The 24,664-nt window shown below is 34.1% G+C and overlaps 1 protein-coding gene across 14 annotated transcripts in view; it reads left to right on the top strand.

Moving 5' to 3' along the window:
• Nucleotides 1–24,664, top strand: part of PTPRK (protein tyrosine phosphatase receptor type K) — a 505,373-nt gene that overhangs the window by 114,545 nt on the left and 366,164 nt on the right. For all 14 annotated transcript variants that reach the window (XM_019729452.2, XM_074333558.1, XM_019729449.2 and 11 more), the window contains exon 2: nt 10,406–10,528. In XM_019729452.2, coding sequence (XP_019585011.1) covers nt 10,406–10,528 — 123 coding nt within the window. The remainder of the gene's footprint in view (nt 1–10,405; nt 10,529–24,664) is intronic.

The following is a 24,664-nucleotide window of genomic DNA, read 5'->3' as shown; positions in this document are numbered from 1 at the left end:
ATCATGGCGCATGTGGGGATCAAACCTGCAACCTTGAGCTAACCTGCCCCCCCGAACCCCCAACCCCCAGTTATTCTTTTAGATTATTTAATTTTTGGATGACTTACAATGCTGCCGTTATTATTTTGAATGGTTCATCATAAAAAGTTACTTCTTGCAAGTAGTTTCCCTTTGTTTTCTCAATCTGCTGAAATAGCCAGTTGAGAGGATTGATGGCTAGGGAGGGGTACTTTGATGTCATTGATGTCATGTGACATTTCCTTCTTTCCATTTGTGCACTTGATTCAACATTTCTTTACCTCTATAATATCTTTGGATCTTTTTTATTGTCTCAATACTTGACCAAAAAATTGCTAGATTCTATTTTGCCTCTTAAAGTATGTTTTGTCTTTATCTTCACCAACTGATAATATTTAACATTTAGGTTCCCCATGTGAATTAAGTATTATATCTTGCCAGTGTTCATTAGTCCAAACTTTGTGATTATATTTGAAGCAATTTTGAGGTAGGTGCCCTTCAAGCTTGAAAAGGTAGTCCTTTTGTCTTTGGATGCCATTGAAAAGACCCACAAATAATTTGTTTGTTTTTTTTTTTTGGACGGTTGGTAACCCAAGCACGTAGTTTTGTAGGACACAGGACTGCACATAGGTGAACATTTATGTATTTATGTAAGGTGGATTCTAAAATTGTAATTACTGGATTCAAAGGCAAGTACTATACCTTAAAAACTTTGGTAAATAAAACCTAATTGCTCTCCAAAAAAGAAAGTGTCATTGACCTCCTATTGTTATCCAACCTACTGTCAACACTAGTTATAATCCTTTGAAGTTTTTCAAATGATATGGAAAAAACCCTCACTTTTGTTTCTATTTGCCTTTACTTGGACAGCTAAGATGACAGACTTTTCTTAAGTTTATTGGGACATTAATTAGGGGAAATTTGTTTTTACCAATTGTTTGCTAGAATGGCCTGGTAAGCTCCACGTTGTAATTGTGTCTGTTATTTTATTTTTAGAGATTTGAAAATTCCAAAATGTAAGCTATGGCTTGAGGTGAGAAGTAACACATTAAAGGTGTCCTACTACTGCACAGCATATACCACACTTCAAATGCTATCTTCAAACTGTGACTGCTTTAATCTATTATTCAGATCTTATTTGACAGCTTCTTGCCCCTCATATTGAAAAAAAAAAATTCCAGGTTTTTATGTTTTATGCTGAAGAAATGAGTTTGCCTTTTATCAGTAAACTGTATCGTTTAATAGATTTAAAGTTGGTCGTTATGTTTTAGAGCAAGAACTGGAGGGAAAATTAAAGTAAGAATGTTAAATAAATGGGATATGTTGCTTCAGCCAATCATCTAAATTGGATGAGTCAAGGATATTTCGAGGTTTTAGATATTTTTATACCTACTGTTCTTGAGAACCATGAGCCCCTAATCTGCATGGAGATTGCAGCAAAAGAAAGTTGACTTCTTATCTCTGTTAAGTTACTTTTTCAAGCTCAGGTCTCCTTTCTTCACTGAAGCATTTTTCATATTTTTGAGTTTCATATGAAATTATAATATAGGCAGTCAACATCTTTGAATATTTTTACCTGGTAGGAATAGTTCAATTGTGGTGGTTTCCGTTTTAGGAGTTTTACTGGAGAGCAGAGTCAGTGATAATATGAATTTCCAACATATAACTGAGTTTATTATCATATAGATTTCTCTTTGTACAAAGGCCTAGGAATCATAGAATATTTCTGTAAGCTCATTTCCCCTTATCTAACCCTCCAAATTATTGGTCATATTGCTATAAAAATTTAATATAAATATAAAACAATAATAAGTATCTCACCTGGACGGATGTTTTCCTAACTAAAATCCTAACTTAATGATAACCTAAATATTCGTAACACTTCGCTTTAATGTCATAGGATATTGTGGAGAGATTTTTCAAATTAATTGGCACAGCATTCTTATGTAGTAAGTAGAAGTAGAGAAGGGAAAGTGAAGCCAAATTGTTTTTGTTGTTCTTGTTGTTGTTGCTGGTGGTGGTGGTGGTAGTGTTGGTGTAGAAATGAGAAAATTAAGATACAGGCAGACCTGCATGTTGGTGAGGCCCTATATAAAACTATCCACCAGTTCTACCAATTAAGACTCTCTCCATTAGGTTAAAATGACCATTGGTTTACATGTCACTTAAATGTCAGTGTATTGCAGTGTCCATTGCTGCTTGAGAAATCTTTATGTGGTGATTCCACTAAATGAAAACCATATGCACTCTTCTGAGACAGGAATTTTGAGAAGAGAAAATTATTGTGAGTTCAGCTTCAGCACTAACTTGGTCAGAAGTTGACACTTTCAAAGGCTACAATAGCAAAGTCTCACTAAAACTGTGGTTAAAACCCAGAATGCTACCTTTATAAGAAAAAGGGCAAAGGTCCTTGACAACAAGTTTTCTGACTTTACTCAATATCAACGTAATGTTTTTCTTATGTTTGTGTGAGTGGTTTGTTAGTTGTGGACCTGGTTAGAGGGCTAAACTGTTTCATGAGAAGAACTGGTTAATATGTCCAATTAACAGTAGCTATATACTGATTGAAATGATGAGATCCAACTTTTTTTCCTAAATAAAGAAAATAGCAGAAAGAATCATAATTCTTTACTCTTAATTAAAAATGTTTTAAAAACTATGAAAAACCCAAACATTTGCTGATTAATACCTACTACATTATACCAAGTTCAGCATTTAGATAGGAAATAGGCTTTATATTAGTGAAAAGGAGAAAGATACATTTTTATTTTTCGAGATGCATTTTAATTACTTACCTAAATAAGTTGATTATTCTTTCCTCGAAGGGTATTTTAAAGTCTTACAAAAAATTATTGAATTTTTTACCTTCTTAATAAAACGAAGCTGAGTATATTTAAGGTTCCTTTGCCAATCTGATAGAAAATTTAAAATTCAAAGCCTCAAATCACATGTTTGCCCTTCCTCTAGGAGACTGGGTTATGGAATTCCATTTTATGTGGCTTCAGCATTTCACAGACTCCCTTCATAAATGAAAAATGATCTATCACCCATTATGCTTGAGTTGAGTCAGGAGCAACTGCTGAAATAAGCCAGAATGCGTCTGATATGGGTGAAGTAGACCCCACCAGGAGTCCCTCCCTGAGAAACACAACAAAACAAAGAAATGTTTAAATGTGAGCTTGGATGGTTTCCAATTTTACCAAAATGTAAATATGGCTTTAGTTAGGAATTTTATTTTTCAGTACATTTACTTTCTATTACTTTGTTCAGTAGCTTTCTCTAGATTGTGTGTCTAATGCTAAGCAAAAGAGATGAGATTTTACTGGAATAGATAATAGGATAGAAAATAGGAAAAGAAACATAGGTAAATACATTAATGATCTTTGGAGAAACATCTGGTTTCTTATCCTAGGATTAATTTTAGGGCTGCTGCAAAAATTGCCAGAACAATAATGCTTTTAATTTATTACAATGTTTTTTAAAGATAGAAAAGCCACTTGTTTATCCATGTTTTGGGAAGATGAAGTGAAAAGGGAAGGTAATCAAGAGTGACAGGACAGTGTTATGATCATACAGCTTTTCAGCCTTAAGTCACCCTATTTAAATACAATTCTTTGCTGAATTTACTAGCAAATCAGCTAGGCTTTTATAGCTCTGTCTGTTAAAGACCTTTTCTTACGTGTGGCATCAATCCTAAGAGACTTTGCCATGCAATGTGGTACAAAATGTACTACATTTTATCCCCAAGGATGCAGCACCATTGCATGGCGGGGATGGAGAATGTTCTTTGTGTTCAGTAATAGTTTGAGGTAATGCCCATTGGAGGGAGCTGTACTCGATGATTCTGAAAATGTCTGATTTTGTGAAGCTGTTTAGTGTAGTGGTTCAGAATAAAGAACGCTTGTGCCTCGGTTTGGATCCTGGCTCGGGTACTTTCTTGCTCTGTGGCCCTGAGCAATTTTTATTTTTTCTAGTATGAGGTACTTTTCATAGTTCCTTGTATATTTTAATAAACCTCTTTTCATCTGTGAAGTCATTTCTATGGCTGTTTGGCATGTAATCATCCATTAGCTCCATAATGAGGTTGGATAAATACCATCAGGGCTGACCAGGTCTCATGGGCCTAGATTTGGACTTCAACTTGTTCCTCAGGCCTGAAAATTAGGTACAGAGACTTGGATTGCTCACACCTGTCTTCTGGGTTCCCTCCCATGATGGACATCTGCTTATATTTCTTTGAGACAGAGGATGCTGGCCTGTTTATCATCATCATCATCACCATCATCATCATCATCATCATCATTGACTTCTCTGATGCACACAACTAATTCTTCATTTTATTCCAGTTATAGAAAGAGCACCGGACTAATGACCCATTGTAGAAGATAATACATGATTGAATTGTTGGTTCACAATCGTGGGAGTTTCCTGGGTGAAATTTGAAACTGGCCTCTTCATATGGAGGGCAAGGAAAGAGCTAAGAAAGAGGTAGACCACTCCAGATTGGTAGGTGACAGGTTTAATAAGCAAGGGAACTTATGAGGCTTATCAGGTGTGGTTGCAAGACAAACAGATCTTCGCACCCGCCCACCAGATTCTTAAAAGTTTATATAGAAGCCTTAACAGGGTTCAGTCACAAATAACATCCCGATGATCTCAAGAACGCATTTCTGTCTCAAGGCTATGTCAGTGGGTGGAAAGTACATCCCAAGGTCATGGGAGGGGATCCAATTGCCTGGGTCCAGCTCGTGGGTCAACCGGTGGTCAAGTCCCCCAGTGACCTCTTCCAGTGTGAGTGAATTAATATATTTGTGTGTTATATACAGTTCATAAAACTGTATATAAATATTTGCATGCACGGATGCATGTATATGCTGGGTCACAATGTTAAATATATCACCCTTGGTGGTCTTCAAAGTTTGAAGCCCAGACTAAAGGATCTTAAAAATGTCTTTAGCTCTCTCGTATTCTCACTTTTGACTTATACCTCTGCCCAGCAAGACAATTTAATTTGGTTTCAGATGTAATACTGTCGTTCAGAGTCCATTTCTAGTTCAATTTCCTGGCTGTGGCCCATTACTACTAATGTTGATGTGTAGGAAAGAAAATTGAGTAATGTGGAGGTGATGTAGACATCAGAGATCCTTGTTTGTAAGCTTTTAACTAGACTCTATTACCTATGATTTGCAGAATCCTTAAGATCAGTGTGATCTAAGTCGGGGGTTGGTGAACTATGGCCCACTGGCCAAAACCAGCCTGCCACCTGTGTTTGTAAATAAAAGTTTAATTTGAATACAGCCATACCCATTTGTTAGATACTATTCTCTGTGGCTTGTTTCTTGTTACAATGACACAATTATCTGGTTGCATCAGAAATGGTATGGTCTATAACATCTAAAATATTTATTAACTGGCTTTCTGTAGATAAAGTTTGCTGACCTCTGATTTAAGGAAGGTGTTTCCTAACTGAAAGAATATCTGATGAGCGTTCAGGGAAAACTGGTTATGGAAAAGATGGTAATCTTGCCTTTATGCCTTTTTGGAAGTTCTGTTTAGTCTTTCTGGGTAAATTATATGGAAACCACAAGTTTCTTTCTCATTTAGCTGTTAAATATGTACATAAGGTACATGTGTATATAGCATATATGCAGAATAGACTGTAAATAATGGAACATGATAAAAAAGAAGAGTGCTTTAAAAACAAACTTGGTGAGTGTTAGAGGCTTTGCAAGTATTATCACTAATCCTCATACTTCTGTACGTAGCTCTTATTACCTTGGAGCTCAAAGCAATAAAATAGCAAAGCTATGTATGTACTTTGCCATTGTTCCATGCTGTGTCTAGAAACAGTCTCTCTTATACTACCTAAGTGGTGGTGTGTGCCAGTTCCTTAAAATTTCTTGTCTTATTAATTGAAGTTTAGGAGATTTAATATTGTGTCTGCAAAGATGCAAGTGAAATTGGACTTCTTCCATTCTGGTTAATTCCGTCTTATTAAAGGAGGACTATTCAGTCAGTCGGAGTATAGCATTCGCTTTGAATCATAGACATTTTCGATAGAAATCTTACCAGCTAAATAATCTTGGATTATATATATTGAACATATATTCTTGGCTGGAAATGGAACTCTAGGAATGAACAGTTAGATAATTTATGGGTGTGTTTGAAATGAGTTCTTCTCTCATCATTAAGATACATTTGTATTTATCAATAATTATAGGTTCAGACTTCCACAAATGTGTTTCCAATTCCTTTTCTTTATGAAGAGCTAAGCTCAAATAATACTTTCACATACTAATTAACTACAAGCAGGGCAAAGGATTTTTTTCTGGACCTGAAATGATTATCTTTTAAGGAATTCTTATCATAAATTTTCTTATTTTTCTTCAGTAGATCCTCTTTGCTATTGAACCAAAGTGATGTATTATGACCAGTGACTCATACTTATGACCTTGAAGGCATTTGTTCTTTGCATCTACTTGGGTATTTTTTCCTATTTGAATTTCAATACTGGAATTTTCTTTTGAGAAAAAGAATTAAATTGAGAAAAAGTGTTTCTTATCCTTAGAGCTGATGTAAAACTACATAATCATTGATCACAATATGTCAATTCTTATTTTGTACCTTCAGTATTCCCAGAAGTGTAAAATTGAAAGGAAAAAAAAATATATATATATGGATATCCCAGTAGATTTCAGATGATATATTAACTTTACTTAAAAGCATCAATTTTTACACTTTTTCCAGTAGTCTGCTTTTCTGGGAATAGACTATATTATCTCAGATTATAAATGAAATTATATTTAAGATATTCAGTAGTAAGTTCCTTTGAACAGTAATAAGTTTTTGTTGTTGTTGTTCTTTTGATGTGTGTGTGTGTGTGTGTGTGTGTGTGTGTGTGAGATATGTATTGGCTTCTTTGTAATGGGTTTTGGGGATTATACCAGTAAACTTACATTATGGTTTCTGATTAGCCTAGATAAAGATAGCCTATTCAAAGTTAGTTTATTTCAGTATTGCATGTGTCCTGTTGTGACATGTATTAGTCTTTCTTTGTATCTTTAATGGAAGAAAGAGCATTCCAAAGTTATTGATCACTTACAAATCCGTGTATCACAGCTTAATTCACACTTGGAAAAGATGAATTTGTTCATTTTTGAGGGTCATAAATCAACTGTGTTAAGGGTATTATGTTTGCCAACATATTTTGCCCAAGACTTTGTTCTTTTTAAAACTCTGTATATTCCAAACAATTCAAGAAAAAAAAAATCTGTATCTTTGGTTTTTATAAACAGCAAAGAACCGTGAAAGATGATTCTGTATGTTTCTTGCTATTATCAGTCGAAAAATTAAGACAACATAGGTGTCCAGGAGGGGAGAATGTGCAAGATCCTAGTACAATATCTTTTAAAAGACTCCTTCACAAAATGTTCAGAGCTGTCTAGGGATCTACTGACCCTGCATTTTTCTGCAGCTCAACTTTGTTCTCAGACAACCTGACCCTACATTTTATTGAAATGCTTGACTGCAGAAAGGACTTGAGTTTAATATTCATTCTTTCATGATTCTACAGAAAGGGTCTCTATTTCCATACTCGCTCATACCACCAGGTGTTTAAGTAAGCAAACACTCAACAATCTCTCCAGGGTCAGCCGGTAAGCTCTGGTAGTTAGAGCGCGGCGCTCTTAAGATCAGGGTTGCCGGTTCGATCCCCACTTGGTCCACTGTGAGCTGCGCCCTCCACAACTAAACTGAAACAACGACTTGACTTGGAGCTGGTGGGTCCTGGAAAACCACACTTAAAAAAATAAATAAGTAAGAAAGAAGAGAAAAAAAAGAATCTCTCTAAATGCTAGATGTTTAGTTTTGGGGTTAGAATACTTTTTGGGGGAAGGGGGCACCTATTATTTCTTAGTACCAGTCCTTTCAGTGAGCAGCTCAGGAGTGGAAAAAAATTCTGGCAAGTCCAAATTAGCCTGATTTTTCATTCTTAGGTAAATAGCTTACAAAGCCTCCTAAGTGGCTTGCGCCAGTGGAGGCAGACCATTGCAGTGAAAGATGTGTCCCTTAGCTGATTGGTTGGCATAGAGGAATTAGCAATCTGTGAAATGGCTCTTCAGAAGTAATTTTCCTCTAAGAGTCCAGAAGCTTGCTGTCACCATTTTTCTGACATGATTTGCAGCACCTCGCTGTAGTCTTATCACCAGTTTCAGATACAACACTGAAAATGTAAGATGTTTCCTTGCTCATTTTTCATCCCCTCTGCTAACTAAATTTCTAGAACATCATTTCAGTATTGTGTCCTTTTGTTCTTCCATCTAACTCAGTGAAACTTTATATTCATGAGTTATGTTTTTATGTATGAATTAGAAACTTGCTAAGATACTTCTCTTTTAAATAGATTATAATACGGTATATAAAGATATCTTGAACTCCAGAACATTTGTACAGAAGATTATTAGTCCTTAACCTTGAAATACAAAATACAAAAAGATTTTTGAAAACCATTTAGCAAAGATTTATTGATATGCTGTATATGTGGTAAATAGATATATGGTTTCTCTTAGGTTAGAATTTATTTTAAACTGTAAAATTAAAAGTCACCTTTTAAAAATGTTCTTCACACTCAAGTCAAGTGGACAAAGAACTATTCCCAAGACTCTTGACTGATAGGGCAGTGACGTGCAGCAAAGAGTAGGGGCTGACCCACTTATTTCATAAAACTACTACTAGTTGTTATTGCTAATCAGAATCTTGGAGTCTAAAATTAACAGTGGCTCTGAAGGACAACAATTAAGGCCATTTGTCTTCCAAATGAGCCAATGTAGATTCCACTGGTAGTTTAAATTTATATACTGAGGGCACTCAGGCTATTATAAAGGGCAACTGGAGGCCCTGAAGGCATGTGTTGCAAAGCAGTAAGTCATTTTAGGGTTTATTGCAAATTATGTTTTGAGAAAAATGTTTCCCTTGCTATGTGAGATCCATTTCCTAGCAACCCCTTTTCATTGATAAATTTTAAATTAAAAATACATCATTTTTTTATGAGAGCATTGATAGAGAGCCTATTTTAGGCATTTTAAAAGGAGAGTATTAAGCTTTCAAGCTGCTGAAGTTTGGTGATTTTAAAGGATTCATGTACTCACATGAGTGATTCAAGAATACCCACCTACATATTCTGCTTTTGAAAAAGGTTGCTAAGGCTGTGGTGTCATATGGACATCTCTGACCTCTCCTTCGCCTGTGATGCTAGCTGCTTTCTGTCATTGGTGAGGAATATAACTTTTTATTTTCCATATTCAAATTGATAGACTTTTGATGAGGAAAATGAATTCCTTGTTTACAGAGAAGAATTTATATGACTGAAGTTTACCACCCCCTAGCCTGCTGTTTGGTCACAGAATTCACTGAGTTTCTTTACAAAGATTCCCCGTGGAAACTAAACAAATAAGCTACTTGAAAGGAGACAGGGTATTGGTTTTTCTCATTAAATCCGCTGCTGGATTTTCGTTAGTTGTAATCCATTTTCTTTCAAGATTAGACATAAAGGCTATTTCTTATTTCCATGATTTGAATAAACTAAATATGGTGAGTTGTGTGTGCCTGCATATATGTAGACTGAGAAACAAAAGTAATTTTCTACCTCTGCCATAAAATTCTCCCTGAAAATAAAGCCAGGAAAAATCACTGATGTAAAGGGGAAAGGCTACCACCACTTTTTTTTTTTTTTAAGAGGTTACTAAATAAAGTGGAAGTGGTGAGCGTGATTATAGTCTAATCTGATCAGTTTTATGCTTCAGTTTTTCCCCTCTTATTAAGTCATAATTGTGTATGAAAGTAATCTAAATAAAGTATTGAAGAGTGTGTTACTGACCTCAAACACTTTAGACCCTGCAAAGCTTTATTTGTTTTATTTGCTATTATAAGTAGATTTGAAAGTGTTCTTTTAAACCAAGGAACTTGATAAGACTTAAATGTTAACTTCACCTTTTTAAACTTGCATTAATGGAAGAAGACCGTTTTCACTCTTTTCTTTCCTCTTTCTATCTCTACTAAAGTTGTTAATAACTATTTAGATTGTGTGGTTTGTAAATTTCAAGAAAGCCTCACTATGCATGTATCCCCTATTATTTTTAATATTTTAAAAATGTGTGCCTCAGTCTTCCTTCTGAGGCTCCAACCAGTTTCTTATTCACACAGAAACTACTGATAGAAATTTAATTTCATGTGAAAATTTAGCAAGAATAGTGATAAAAAGGAGGGCCATTTATTATTAAAGTTATGAGTACCACATTACATATTTCAGTCTACTGTTTCTTTCTCCAACACATGCTCTATTTGTAATGCCCGTTTAGAATGTAATGGCAGTTCTTCTCTTCCCCTCTAGGTGGCTGCACTTTTGATGACGGTCCCGGAGCCTGTGACTACCACCAGGATCTGTATGATGACTTTGAGTGGGTCCATGTTAGTGCTCAAGAACCTCATTACCTGCCGCCTGAGATGCCTCAAGGTGAGACCCATTCTATGTACCCCGTGTTGGCGGAGTCACTTTGGAATAGGTACCATTTTCTTAGTTTAGGTTAACACAATACTTTGTTAACAGTAAACTACTATGGTCAAGCTACTCAACCACATCTATGAGAGCCTTAATATATTCCTTGATTTTCCCTTCATAACTTTCTTTAATCCTGTTGTTCTTCAAGAGTGCTCACTATATCTTTGTTATCTCTGACTTTGGAAAAATTATTAGTGTTTTTTTTTTTTGTTTGTTTTTTGTTTTTTGCTTTCCTCCTCATATTTTATTAAAAAGCCAAATGGGAATAAAACCAAGAAATTAAAAAAAATAAATAAATAACGTGAAGAAGAAACAAAATCTTTTCAAAATAATCTAAAATGTGGGATCAGGTCACTTAGTACCTATACAGGTTTGATCCAGTCAGACTGAAGGGAAGGACTTTTGCTCCATCGTGGGGAGAAAGCTTATCTCACTGTCCCAGTGGTCAGGAGCATGCCCATGGCTCTGAGGAAAGGTGGCCTGGTAATCAGAGTCTCAAAGAGAGAAGGTCTTTTCTGAGTGAATTGTGTAAAAATAGGGCTGAGTCCTGTGTATTCTTTACCCTGAACTTGTTAAATCCTTTGGTTTTGATTTTGTGTAATTAAATATTTCCTTATTCCTGAACCCAGTTTGAATTGTTTTTCTCTTAAAACTAACACAGGATAGCAATATGTATGTATCATTTTATATACTGTCAGACTAATATTTGTGCCTTCAATTCTACATATTAATTTGCAACTAATTCCAAGCCATGTGTGTATATATTTAACAATGCTTATTAGTCATACAAATTCAAAATGCAAACAGGAATTTTAAAATAATGGACTAAAGGAGAAAACTGTTTTCCTTCCAATATTTAGAAATAAACAACTGTGGTATAAATTATGCATTCTATACAATCGTGTGTATATAATATACTCTGGGGGAGGAATAAATTTACCCTCAAGTTTCTTCTGGCTGTTGTAATAATTAAATAGACACCAGACAGATTAGCAAGACAAAATAACCAAATTTAATATTTACATATGTACGGGAATCCCACATGCATGAGAAAATCAGAGACTCCACAAGCATGGAGAGGTTCAGAAATAGAAAGGAACATGGATATATAAGCCATTCTGAGCTAGGGCTGCGGTAAGGTGCCTTGGGGCCTTCAAAGGGTCATTCATTGCAGGATTTTAAGAAGAGCAGATTCTTAGTGAATAGAAGTTTGTCTTGCCCTATAGATTCATCAAAAGAGGCTAAAGTTGCCTTTAGCTCAAAACAATCAGCATACCTCAGAGGCACATCTTGGGGGTCACTTTTTTCCGGACCCCCACAAAACAATATAATAATTAACAATGTACTATATTAGTATACTATATAATAATATACAATTATCTACTATAATATATAATCATACATAATTCGTGGGCTGATTGCCTATTACTAATAATTTTAGTTTTAAAACACATTTTCAGTATTTTTATTATGATTATTTTAAAATAATCTTTATCAATACCACCCTGAAGTTGCAAAATAATATGATATATAGAAAAAGTGAAAGTATCAACAATAAACAACACCACAAGTACACAAAGTCAACATAACCTAAATGTTGCATTTCCAAGGTATGATTTATAAATTAATATACTAAATATATCCTTTGGAAAGCTTTTTTAAATTGGCCTGCCTGGTGATGTGTTCTTTGAGAGTAGGGTGAAGTAAATCTGCTTTCTATTCTAAATTTTCACTTTTCCATGGTTGAGTAGGCAAATGGTTATTTGTGAAGCTGAACTGAGCCATAATTTTCTTGCCAGAGGAATAAGTTGGTACTAGGTGGCTGATACCCTTTGCTTCTTATGTTTTTGACCCCTGTGTTGTCAGCAGACTCATTTAGTTTTGTGTATCAGTTTGTATCTTTCTTTCAAAGTTACATAACCTTATTTTTCTGGTATATGTTAATTGAAGAAATTCTTGTAATATTTCACCTGAGTTTTTTCTGTGGTATATTTAGAACGAATATTTTATATAAAATTAAAAGGGGTGGGCTGGGATGCACACATTTTGACTGTTTATCATCAAAGAATAATCAGAAAGATGTTGATTTATGGAAATGCTGCGATGTTAATTACCATTGAAGATGGATAATGAGGAGCTGAAGAGACGCTGCTCAGATGACCTTGTGGGCTCACCTTTGATGAACAGCCTAATCGGTGGTTACAGTGCTGGATGATATGCACAGAAAATGAAAGTGTTTGAAATTCAGCCACATCTTCCAATTAATAGAACATTAAGTAATTAATCATGCAGAGGAGGGAAAAGGTCATGGCTACTTTATTTTTGCCAAATGTAACTTGTGTTTAGTCCTCATAGAAGGTGAAAGAAAGCACCCATGTGTATATTCTTCTTTACTGGTATCTTTTTACAAAACATGTACTGTTTTTTCCCCCCATTTTCCTTTTGATAGTCCTTTAAAATGCTCACTGAATATTATCTGTTCATAAATTGGAAAAGAAACATTTAGATTTATCCTATTAAAATTTAATGAGTGACCCATTTGTTTTCAAATAAATTGTCAGACATGTTTACTTTTCTCATTTATGAACAAAAATAAACCTCAAATATGTGACAATCCTAAAGTAAGAAGGCAGGGTCTCTAATGCAACTTGTTGTTGAACTACTGAGCTCTATAAAGTACTTGGGCATTGTTAATTGACTTCATTTTATTGACTTTTTTGGACTGTAAAAATAGAAGGAAAGAAGAAAGGCAGGGTCAATAAATAGATTAGAATAAAAGAACAATGAAGATGAGTAGAAGAAAAGAATAGAGAAACAAGAAAATTATTTGTCCTCGTTTGAAGACATAATGCCATTGACTGTTCTTCTGCAGTTCCTACCCCCCCACACTTATCTTTGTCAAGTGACAATGATGGTGGCTGAAACGCCTGCTAAGTATGTTTAAAATAGCATGCAAAACAATGAGTATATCCTAATAGCCAAAAAACATATGAAAATGTGAGCATATACTCAATTCAATCATCAAGAACATGCAAATTAAAACCACAACAAGAAATGACTACACACTCAGCAGATGAAGATCAAAATTTCAAGTGTGGGTGAGAGTATAGAGCAAGTGAAGCTCTCATCTACTGCTGGTCTGAGTCTAAATCTGCACAACCACTTTTTTCAAACTAATGACCCAGCAAACCTATTCTCTAGTATAAGCCCAGCAGAAATGAGTACACGTGTTCTACAAACTATAGGTGCAAGAATGTTTACAGCACCAATATTCATAAGTCCCAAATGGGAAACAATCCAAATGTCTATCAATAGTGCAATGGATAAATAAATAGTGATATATGCATATAATGGAATATATTGTAAGTGAACAAACTATTACTGCATATAATATGGGTGAATTTCACAAACATAATCTTGAGGGAAAGAAACTAGACACAAAAGGATATGTACTGTATTTCATTTATATGAATTTCAAAAAGGCAAAACTAATCGGTATTAGAAATCAGGCTATTGTTTATCTGCAGAAGGGGCTGTTGGGTGGCAGATGGTTAGTGCTTAGAAGGTAAAGGTAGCTTCTGGATGCTAACAGTCTTCTATTTTTTGATCTGGGTTGTATTTGCACATGTATGCTCAAACTGAGCTATACATTTGTATGAGTTGTGTACTTTTCTATGTGTCTCTTATTTGTTTATAAAAATTGACAAAAAATAAAGTGAAATAAAACCAGTGCTTACAGCGATGCTATGGGAACTAAATTAATAATTTAAAAAGTTATGGATTAGAATAAAAGATATGTAATAGGAGACCTCAAATGGACTCAAACCCTTTTCCCCACCAACTTGGGCCTTTTCCTCCCACTCAAAGATACTGTATTTTTTGACATCTCTGGGTTTTTGTATGTTCTCCTCCCTCGGCACAGACAGTTGTCTGTCCACTTATCCACCCACCAAACTTACCCATTTTTACTACGTCTAGTTAAATTTCACCTGGTTTGGGAAGATTTTCCTGATTGGCTTGGAGCTTGTATAATATTTCTTCTGTCCTCATATCCAAATATGCTCCACAGTGTACTATGTACGTATTACAATTGCAGCTATTATAATATCATTTATGCCCTTCTTTTCACTAAACTATCAGGTCCTTATGAGCATAAACCATATTTTTCATCTTTGATTTCCTAAGACACTATTTTACTTAGGTAAAAATGTCAACTTATGTAATGAGGTCTAACATATTTTGGTTAGGGGTTAAACCAAACTATCATTTTCTTTCTCTTCCTAGATAATTGAACAAAAAAATACCCCGTTCCCCAAGCATTATATTCAGTTCATATTTTAATGTAATTAGAACACCATCACATAATTATTAATATTTAGCTTTTGCCTCATAAATGATTTCACCTATTTATTTTGGACATAATTTTAAATGTTATTTATACTACCAGGAATGAACTCCTTTTTAGTCTCTCTCTCTCTCTCTCTCTCTCTCTCTCTCTCTCTCTCTCTCTCTCTCTCTCTCTCTCATTAAATTAATTCAGTATTCTCAGAAGTTTGGTATATAAACAAACAAAGCCACAGAGAAAGAGATATTGCATAGAACTAGAAATTGTTTTTTATCTCAAATACATGTGTTTATGACCTTGTTTGTCAGACATTCTTTTATACTTATGACCTCATGAAACAAATTTATTTGACCATTTACTGTACGTTCTGTCCTAGATCTGAGAGTAGGGATTATGATTGACATCTCAATAAATTTATCTTCTGCTGTAATTATAACTGCTTTTACTTTTTAACAGGTTAGAAATCTTCCTTTATTTTAAAATGTTACTTTTAGAACTATGTCTCTTATCTATTTATTTATTTTTTCATCTTAGAGTTTAAACATGAGTTATGAGCCAGGTTGTTAAAATAGGCTTGCCTTCTTCAAATATTTATTTGGCGAGACTAAATGTGTTTATGTATTCGATGGGGAGTGTACATGAGTCACATGATTTTGTGCCTGGCTTTCTTCTGATACTGTGATATACTGAAAATCAAGTAAAACATTGTTGTCCACATGATTCATATAATTTTTTTTTATAGGTTAGGCTATTTTAGCTAAGTTTTCTAAGTAATAATACTGGTGTCCCAGTTTTATAAGAGAAGACTTAGTCATAATGTATTAAACAATATTATATGTGCAGTGTATCACATTTTAATACCCCTGAGGGGACATTTCAAGGGAGTTTTTCTGCTAACTTACCATTTCTTTTCCATAGTCAATCTCTCTGGGAACCTTAATTACTCATTAAAATGAGTGGATTACTTTGTATAATATTTCCATCACCGTATTACTGACAATATAAAACCGGTTTCTACAAGGTCATAGCTGCCAAGATCTTACACATCTGAACTAATATAATTATTTCACAGAAAATCTACCTGAGGCAACTATGGCAGAAAGTGGTAGAATAAAGTTATGTGCATATAGTGTTGGTAAAGAGATACTGAGTTGCAATGCAGTGTTATGACTAGTTTTGTTTGTGTTAGAAGACTGAGCAAATCAGGCCAAAATATTGGTTTATTCCCTTTTTGTCATCCAGTTATCATTGTCTGTTAATATGGCCAAAGAGAGTATAAGTGTGAACCTGTGCAGTTGTCCTAAGGACAACTGAGAGACGGGTGTTAGTGGAGAAAAGCAAAGCGAGACAAGGAGGAGAGAGGGGCAAGAGTAAGATAATAGCGTCACATCAGTTTATTAACACAGCTGTTAAACATCTAGAGATGTAAGATTCCAAGGGACAGTTTGAAAACAATGTTTTGATGCACACTTAACACTTATAGATAAACGTCTCTAAGATTAAGGTACTTGCTACGATTAGCTATGACTTACGTGGCTCAATTACTGAGTTTTACTATACCAGGGACATGATATATATTTTTCAATCCTCACATGAAACCTACAAAATTAGTGACATTTTAGAGACAAACAGAGTGAGCAACTTCCTTAAAGCCTACCCAAGAATGGGATTTGAACTTACGTCTGTCCATTTGATGTGAATTACTCTTGACACAGTATCTTCCTGCTTTTTCCTTAACTTGTTGATGGACATTTAAATCCACTATATAACCAGCTATATGTTACATTTAATTCACAATGATTTTCTACTGCTTCATAGGAAATTCTATTTCTTTTCAAAATTTAAAAGCTTTAAATGACTGTCTCTTAAGCTTCACATGGAATGGAATCTGAGTCTTGCTGTTGTTTTGAATTGCTTCTGCACGTCAGGGTTTCCTCCATGATATCCTCACCCCCCTGGGAAATACTTTGTCCTTTCTTTGATTTACCTGTCTTCTATTTTTAGTTATTTGATGAACACTTGCTGCGTGTCTGCCTAAGCAAACCTTTAGAAACACATATATGATCTGTTCTCTCCTTAGAGCATGTATGGTAGAAAAATTCATAGACTAAAGGACTCGGGCTAAGTTTAGGGTTTGAAAATAATTTTCAGACTTTGTTTGCAGTGCGGTGTTTTAGGACTAGAATTACGGGCTTATTTCAATGTGTTCTTCCAAACCATATTATCATGTGTCTGTTGGTGCTTTTGCCCTCAGCACAGACAAGATAGTTTACCACATTTGAGTTGCTGATTAAAAACAGTGGGAGCTGGAGGCAGTGAAGGGTCACAGAGTGAAAGGCTGTAATGGACCCCGTGAAAGGTGAGCCACTTCACGAAGGCTGGTTTTTAATGTAAGGGTTATTACCCTTGTGGACATAAATGCAGCATGAAGAATGTCTAAATTACAGTGGACAGAAACGGCATGCTGGGACAGGAGTATTTTCCTGGTATTTTAGGTACATAATGCATCTAAGTTAGATATGTCCCAATATATCTCAGGGGAAAAACCAGGCTAGCATTAAAAAAAGAAAAAAATAATAATATTGATGCCAGTCGTAGAGAACTTCCAACCTCCTAAATGAATTGAGGATAAGAATGCAGAGTAATTTCAAAGCCTATACAGTCACCTTTAACGTTTACATTAAAATCAATATATAGTCCAAAGAAACTAAATTACTTTTCCTTGTGGGGAATGTGAGGGAAAAGTACAGTTATGACCTTACAAGTTTCCTCTCCAAAAATAAACTTGCTTCATGATGGCTAAACAGCTCTTTTAGACATTCACAGTTTAAAAGCTTATTATCTTTAAAATGTAAGAAGAAGCTAAGAAATAAAATGTACAAGAAAGCAGTTAAAGGCAAGTGATTAAATTAGGAATTATTTAAAAATATGTGATGTTAATTATTTCATATAGTTAATGTGAAAAATATAGAGCTCTGCTTATATATTTAATTATCATTACATTAAAAAATGCTTTTAAAATATTGAAAGATTGTCAGTTATCAGATCTAATTTTTGCCGAGAGTATTGTATGTTGTACAGGCCTCTTTACCCACCTGAAAGAGGAAATTCTTGATTGAGAAATGTTTTCCAACCAAAAGTGAATGTTTTATGTATTTAGAGCACATAACAACTTAGAAATGCCAGCAGCATCATAGATGAAATCTTCACCTAGGGACATAGATTAAAAAGGTATGCTGACTTGCTTCTTGTAGTTTATAAGATTAAAATTAAACAGGACAATTCCACAAATTTCATCAGGTTGATTATGTGTTTCTGTACCTCCTCCCTTCCCACCAGTTTTTAAATAGTTGGTGAATTAAGTGGGAAAGTGAAGTGGCAAATTTGGGCATTCAAAAATTATGTTTTGAGTGTGCAATTTTTATCCTAGCCAGGTTAGACTTACAGGCTATTAAAAAAAAAAAAGCTTTTCTGACCATTTCTGTCTAATCCCAGGTATTTTTCAAATATATCATTTAGCTTAATTCTCATAAAAGGCCTTTAAGGTATGTATTAACTTCATTCTGTTAGATGAGGGAACTGAGGTTTAGAGAGGTTAAGTCAATTGCCAGTGGTTTCATACCTTGGGAAAGTCAAGGCTAGGAATCCAAGTGTGTAGAGATATAGGAGAAAGATCTGATTTTTGAATTCCATATAAGCAAGTATAAGTTGAGATCCTTCTTCAGAAGCAGCAGAAAAAAGCTTCAGGGCTGACTTGGAAATGTGGAAAAAGTTGAATGTTGTGATTTCTCCAGCGCAAGTAATGGGAAGCCCAATTCAAAATGTCTTTAAACCATAAGGAAAGCTGCTTTCACATAACAAGAGGTCCAGGATTGGCTAATTAAGTGGCTCAGTTTTGTCCTCCAGGACCCAGGTTCTTCTGTCTCTATGCTCCGCCATTCAGAAAGGTTATCTTTTTACCTCACACTAAGTCCCCTCATGGGTTTAAGATCTGCAGGTATTTTAGATATTAAATAAAGACACGAAGAAAAACAGGTTGTCTCTTCATTACACCTGTGTTTTTGTTTTTTTAAATAAACCTAAAGAATTTTTCTGAGGTGCCCATCAGCAGACTTCTTGCATAATTGGCCAAAATTATGTTATGTATCCATGACTAAAACCATCTGTGATAGGGAGAATAAGACATGGTTGGCTTATACTTCCAGGTTCACCCTCCTCCCCCAGTTGGAGCCGAGGCTGAGGCTTTCCTGGGTACACATGACCAACCGGATTTACTGGAATAAGGATGCAGTAGATATTGGGTTGGTAAACAACAGTGCCTACTGTAGAACTATTTGATTCATATATGGCAGCATAGATCTGTGGGTAGAATATAGAAGCTGTGATATTTGGAAGAGTAGACAAATAAAGCATTTTTAGAGTAGCACTGAATTGCCTAATGTATTGCCAGCCTAGAGTCAGTTTTTTCTTGATTTAGAAGTATTTACTACATCTGTACCTTGACAAGTAGGAAATCTTCCTTTCCTTAATACATTTATTTTAGCTTTCTAACCTGCAGTTGTTACTATTGAGAATTTTTGTATCCTCTCTTGTTTTCCTCCTGAGTTTTATCACAGAAGAAATAAGGTATTATACTTTATAAAAACCTCAAAACCTGAAAATGAGCCAAGTGTTTAATATCTATATCTATCTATGTATATGTGTGTGTGTACATATATATGTACACACACACATATATATGACACATGCTAAAGGTATGTTTAATTCATCATTGAGGGGAACTGGTAGGATGACACGGCTGGTTCAAAAGATTATAGGAACAAGGGAAGCGTTTATAGTCATTGAAAGAAAAAATATTGGAATATGATTCCTCATTTTATACTAAATAGTTTAATGGCAATTAAATGAAAACTTTGGAGATTACTAACAGAAATCATTTGGTTCTCTATTGGACATAATTTGTTTGCATTATTATCATTATATAATTATCATTTGTATTTCCATGCTTTTTTTTTAAATTAACATCTTCTCAGATTTATAAAATATGTTGATCAACAATAAAAAGGAACTCAAAAGTACATACTCTTAAAGAATTAGCTAATCCTTGGGTAAAGGATATTCAGTTATTATTTTGCCTAGTTCCAAGTTTCTAACTTTTTTCCCCCTTAACAGTTCCCCGTCATGATCATAAATAATTTCCAAGGATAATTCTTGTTAAAAACAACCAAAAAAGATGGTTTCATGTTGTTTTGGTCTGATTCATTTATACAAGTACAGCAAGAAGTATTTATTAATGAATATAAACCTTGCAGTAGAATCCAAATATCTAGTGCTACACAGTGTTAAACAACTAGTAAAGGCAGAAAATTAAACTTCTGTTTGGAGATTTTATTAGAAGTCTAAGATTTTTTTAAAAAAATAACTTCTATCATTCTAAAAAATGATGTCTTCTTGCTTTTTATTCAGAAGCTTAGAAAAACATGCTCAAATTGTTTATCTCCAGGAGGTATCACTTGACGTATCTTTAAATGTGGTTGAATTCCTTTCTGCTTTCTCAACTCAGCTGAGATTCCTAACCTGCCTGGAATTGAACTTCCTCTAAAACTGGAAATTTACACATTTGACCAAAGAGCAGACCTGATTACTGGGAGAGTTTTGTAGGTATTATTAGCCCACATGTGAAATACAGCCTTTGCCCCTTCAGAAGGCTTATCACTTACATTTCAGTAAAAGTTATTCTTAAATATAACACTCCGTAAAATCCAAACAGTTTGGTTGCACTGGTTGATTTATTGAATTACATTCTGGTATAAAGAAGGGCAGATTCTTCTTGTACTTATCTGGTTAACTACTTTGCCATTAAAAATATTGGAACAGGAAAAGAATATAGTCTTGAATTTCTGAGGGGTCAGTGAAAACAAGATATTGAAGGTTCTATTAAAGTATGGATTAGAGATCAAGGAATGAAGAACTTTATCATATACCAATCAGAAAAATGGAATCTTGAAAATGTACCAATAGTCTTCCAAACAAATAATTCTAATTAGATTCCCCTCGTTGTTCTTTATTATACTTAGCTTATTTGTGGTCTCTTGAATTTTGGGATTACAGTCTGTTTCAGGAAGTCATCAGCCCTGGAAATTCTGACTCTGTGTCTTGGTGCATTTTGGCTGATGTGTAAGTTGATCAGCAGTGAAATCTGTATCCATGAGACTGGTCCTTGAAGACATCATAGTTAGAAGTATCTGGTCCAGTCCTTTCTACTGAGGCCATTAGATAAGGACCTAATTTCTAGAGCCTATGGTTTATAGGAGACCCTTCGGGTAAACTGGGAGGAATGCAGACACAGCTGGCTGATAAGACTGAATGGCTGTGATTATTACAGTGACAAGAACTATCTGAAGGGAGAAAAGTTTGTCTGGGTACTGAACTTGACTGTTTCATAAAGATTTGGTTATTGTTTCCCATAAGGGTAAGGCAATATGGACAATTGAGGGTATTAACAGATCTCAGGTTCTTCCTGTACCTTGTATTGTCTTGGGCACGTGTTTTATTTTAATAACATTTACCTGAAGAAAATTAATATACAGAAGGTTGAACTTTTCTGATTTGAAGCTCTCACAATGCAACCCTTACAATAAATGTTGAGCTAGTTAAAAATAAAAGCTTAATTATTTTTAGTTTGCCTGGTCTCATAAGGTGTCATAAGGTGGAGGAAAAACAAAAAAGTTGTGGTTGTCCACAGCCCTACAGAAAATTCTGAAGTTTATAAGAAAAGGCTTCTTGAAATTTTGATTTTTATGAATTTAGAGTCTTACCGGATAGGGAGAATCAAAAGAACTATTGCTTTTGATTAGTCACTTGTCTAAGATAGTAACGTTGATGCCCTTGAACAAGGAATAATATCAATATTTAAATATTGCTAATATTAATATTTTATTATAATAGCAATTGTATTATATTAACTGCAATTATACTTAGTATTTTAAATAATCAAATCCATAATAAAAGTAACTCAACGCACAAAAAATTGTTTTGAAGAGATAAAGAATCCCTGCTCAAATTAGACAGAAAGGTTAGGAATAATTTTTACAACCTCTTGTTAAGAGGGTATTGAAACTACTAAGATCAATTTGTTATTTCAACAGAAAGAAAACATAATTCCAGTCTAGAATTAATGTAATATTTGGCAGTAAAAGCTTCAAAAAACTTAAAACAAAGAGTATTAAAACCAAGCCAACTTTGACAAGTTTTAACACAGTTCATTGCTTCTTTTCAAGGCTTATTATTTGTGGGTATTTACTCCAAGATAAATAAATTTCTCTCTGCAAATTTGTTACAATTTCTTATATCCATTGAAGTTTTGTCTTTGCCAAGTTTCTCCCACATTCTGAAACAATCATATTCCCCCCCCCACTTTAATTCAAAATTACTCTTTCTTCCCTGACACCTACTTAATAGGTCACCATTTACTTTACAGACATCTTCCACTTAATGTCAGAAGTCTTTTTCTGAAAATCATATTCCTGTGTGAAATGCTAACAAAGTGTCAATTTCCTATTATTTTAAATATTATAATGTGTTAAATTTAAACAAAATGTCCAACTAGATAGTAAAAATGTAACTAAAACACAGCATACACAATCTACTTTCAAAGTAAGTGGCGTAAACTTAAAGCATTTTTTCCTGATTTGAACAATATGATCTAAATAATTAAATTTATTACAGAGTTGCTCTGTATGGAATACATTGCTTTGTATTCATTATATCCTGAACACATATCATTTGTAATCACTTTGAGCTTTTCAAAATATGTATACAAATCTGATGTTTTACGAACCGTATTTGAATATAACTCACAACTCTTTCTATGCATAGTTTTATTTATATATTATATTGAGTTTTTGAGTCACAAATAAAAATATTTTCTCCGAAAAATTATTGGCCAAAAGTCTTTGTATTGAGAGATATTTCTACCAAGTTGGGTATTAAGCCAAAAATCATTATGTTGATAAAAAAGTTAACAAGGGAAACATTTTTTAGGATACACCTGTGTATGGAAAATATCAATTAGAAATTTGACAGAAACCGGTTGTCAGGAGAAAGTTATTTAATGAGAAGGAGTAATATTTTAAAAATGAAAAAAATTAATTTGAAATTCTCGATTTAATTGTTGTTAAGGAATAACCTATTAGGGTATGAATATACTTCTAAATTTATAGCTACTGAAACATTATCTTTCTCTGAAGTCTTTAAGAAATCAATGCAGTATTATGTTGATAACATTTAGATATATTATTTGTCTCCTGGACCTTGTAGGGTTGTAATCTACTGTAAACAGGGATAAGAAATAATTTAGAATTTTATAGACTATAAAAGTTTGTTTAAACTCTGAAAGATTTGTGAATGTTAAGCCTAATACTGATTTTGATTTACTACTTTTGTGGCTTACGGCGATGTTAGCTAAAGTGATGCTAAAGGATATACTACTCCTTTAGCAGTTCATGAGATGACATTGTTCTTGAAAACAGAATTGAGAGACTGGTAGTTAACATTAAGAATAAGGTGAAACAAAACCACCATCACTTTCATGCAGTTTAGCACTCTGCATGGCACATAGACATACAAATAGTAATTGTTGAATGAATGATTCAAAATCTTAAACTATGAGTTAGTTTTTCTTCACTCTTTTCTTAACAGCATATACTAATTATCTTGGAATGCAAATTATTTTTGAATGAATCAATAGATGTAATGATAACATTAATGAAAAAAATGAGAGGTGTGTTAGAAAATTATTTGAATTACTAATTGCTGTTAATGTATTCTGTGCTCCCTAAACTAACCTTTTAAAGCATTTCTGTGTAAATACATGGGATGGGTCTAGTTACAAGGATGGTCTAAGTGGGTTTAATTACAACTCCTTGTGTTTCGTCCTCTTTCTATATGTAGAAATGATCTCTGGTGCTTGTCTTTTCACTTTTTTATACTACACAATTTCTAGTGGTTAACACTAATAGTATTTCACAATTTGTGCTTTTGCTTTCTCTGTGTGCTATGTGAAATCATTGGAATTGTAGATCTTTTCAGCAGTATTGAAAGATGATATTTCATGTTATATCTCACAGTTTAACTGGCTATTAAGAATACAGTTGTGACAGTAAAACCTTGTTTCATGTGATAGGTACTGATTCTGATTCTGATTCCTTCCAACCCCCCACTGGATTACTCAGGTAGATTTATTGCCAGTAAAATCAAGAAAAGAATCTCCTTAATTTGGTGGAGGGGACTGTTTCCTCTGTTCTCTTTTATACAAAACTAAAATCAATGAACACAATAAGGCAGTGAGAAGAGCTGACTATTGCTGTTATATGTCATATTCCTCATTATAAAGTTCAGGTTTTTCTCAACTTACAATGTTTGTATAAACCCTTTGTGCTGAACCCCATTTAAAAAAAAATAGAGCACAGTTCATGTTCCTCTCTTATTAATGCAGGCTGAGCAATTTTTCACTAGTCCAATGGCAGCTCTCCAAAAGTTATTTGGAATTTTAAATGCTTTGTATCTGTCTTTAGTAAGTAGACACCTTAAGACCCCAAAGTGTCATTAGACTGGAATGAACAAAGAGAAATGAGTGGGCAACAAAAAGATTTTATAATTTTCAGATAGGTTTTCTTTATGATGTTTTAAAATATTTAATGTCTGTTTTTTATGGACTCTTGACTATACCTGGTAATACTATAATC

This window comes from Rhinolophus sinicus, linkage group LG05 (genome assembly GCF_036562045.2).
Source record: "Rhinolophus sinicus isolate RSC01 linkage group LG05, ASM3656204v1, whole genome shotgun sequence".
NCBI classification, from domain to species: Eukaryota; Metazoa; Chordata; class Mammalia; order Chiroptera; family Rhinolophidae; genus Rhinolophus; species Rhinolophus sinicus.
The sequence above is the reverse complement of the archived record's forward strand: the minus strand, read 5'-3'. Positions and strand labels throughout refer to the sequence as shown.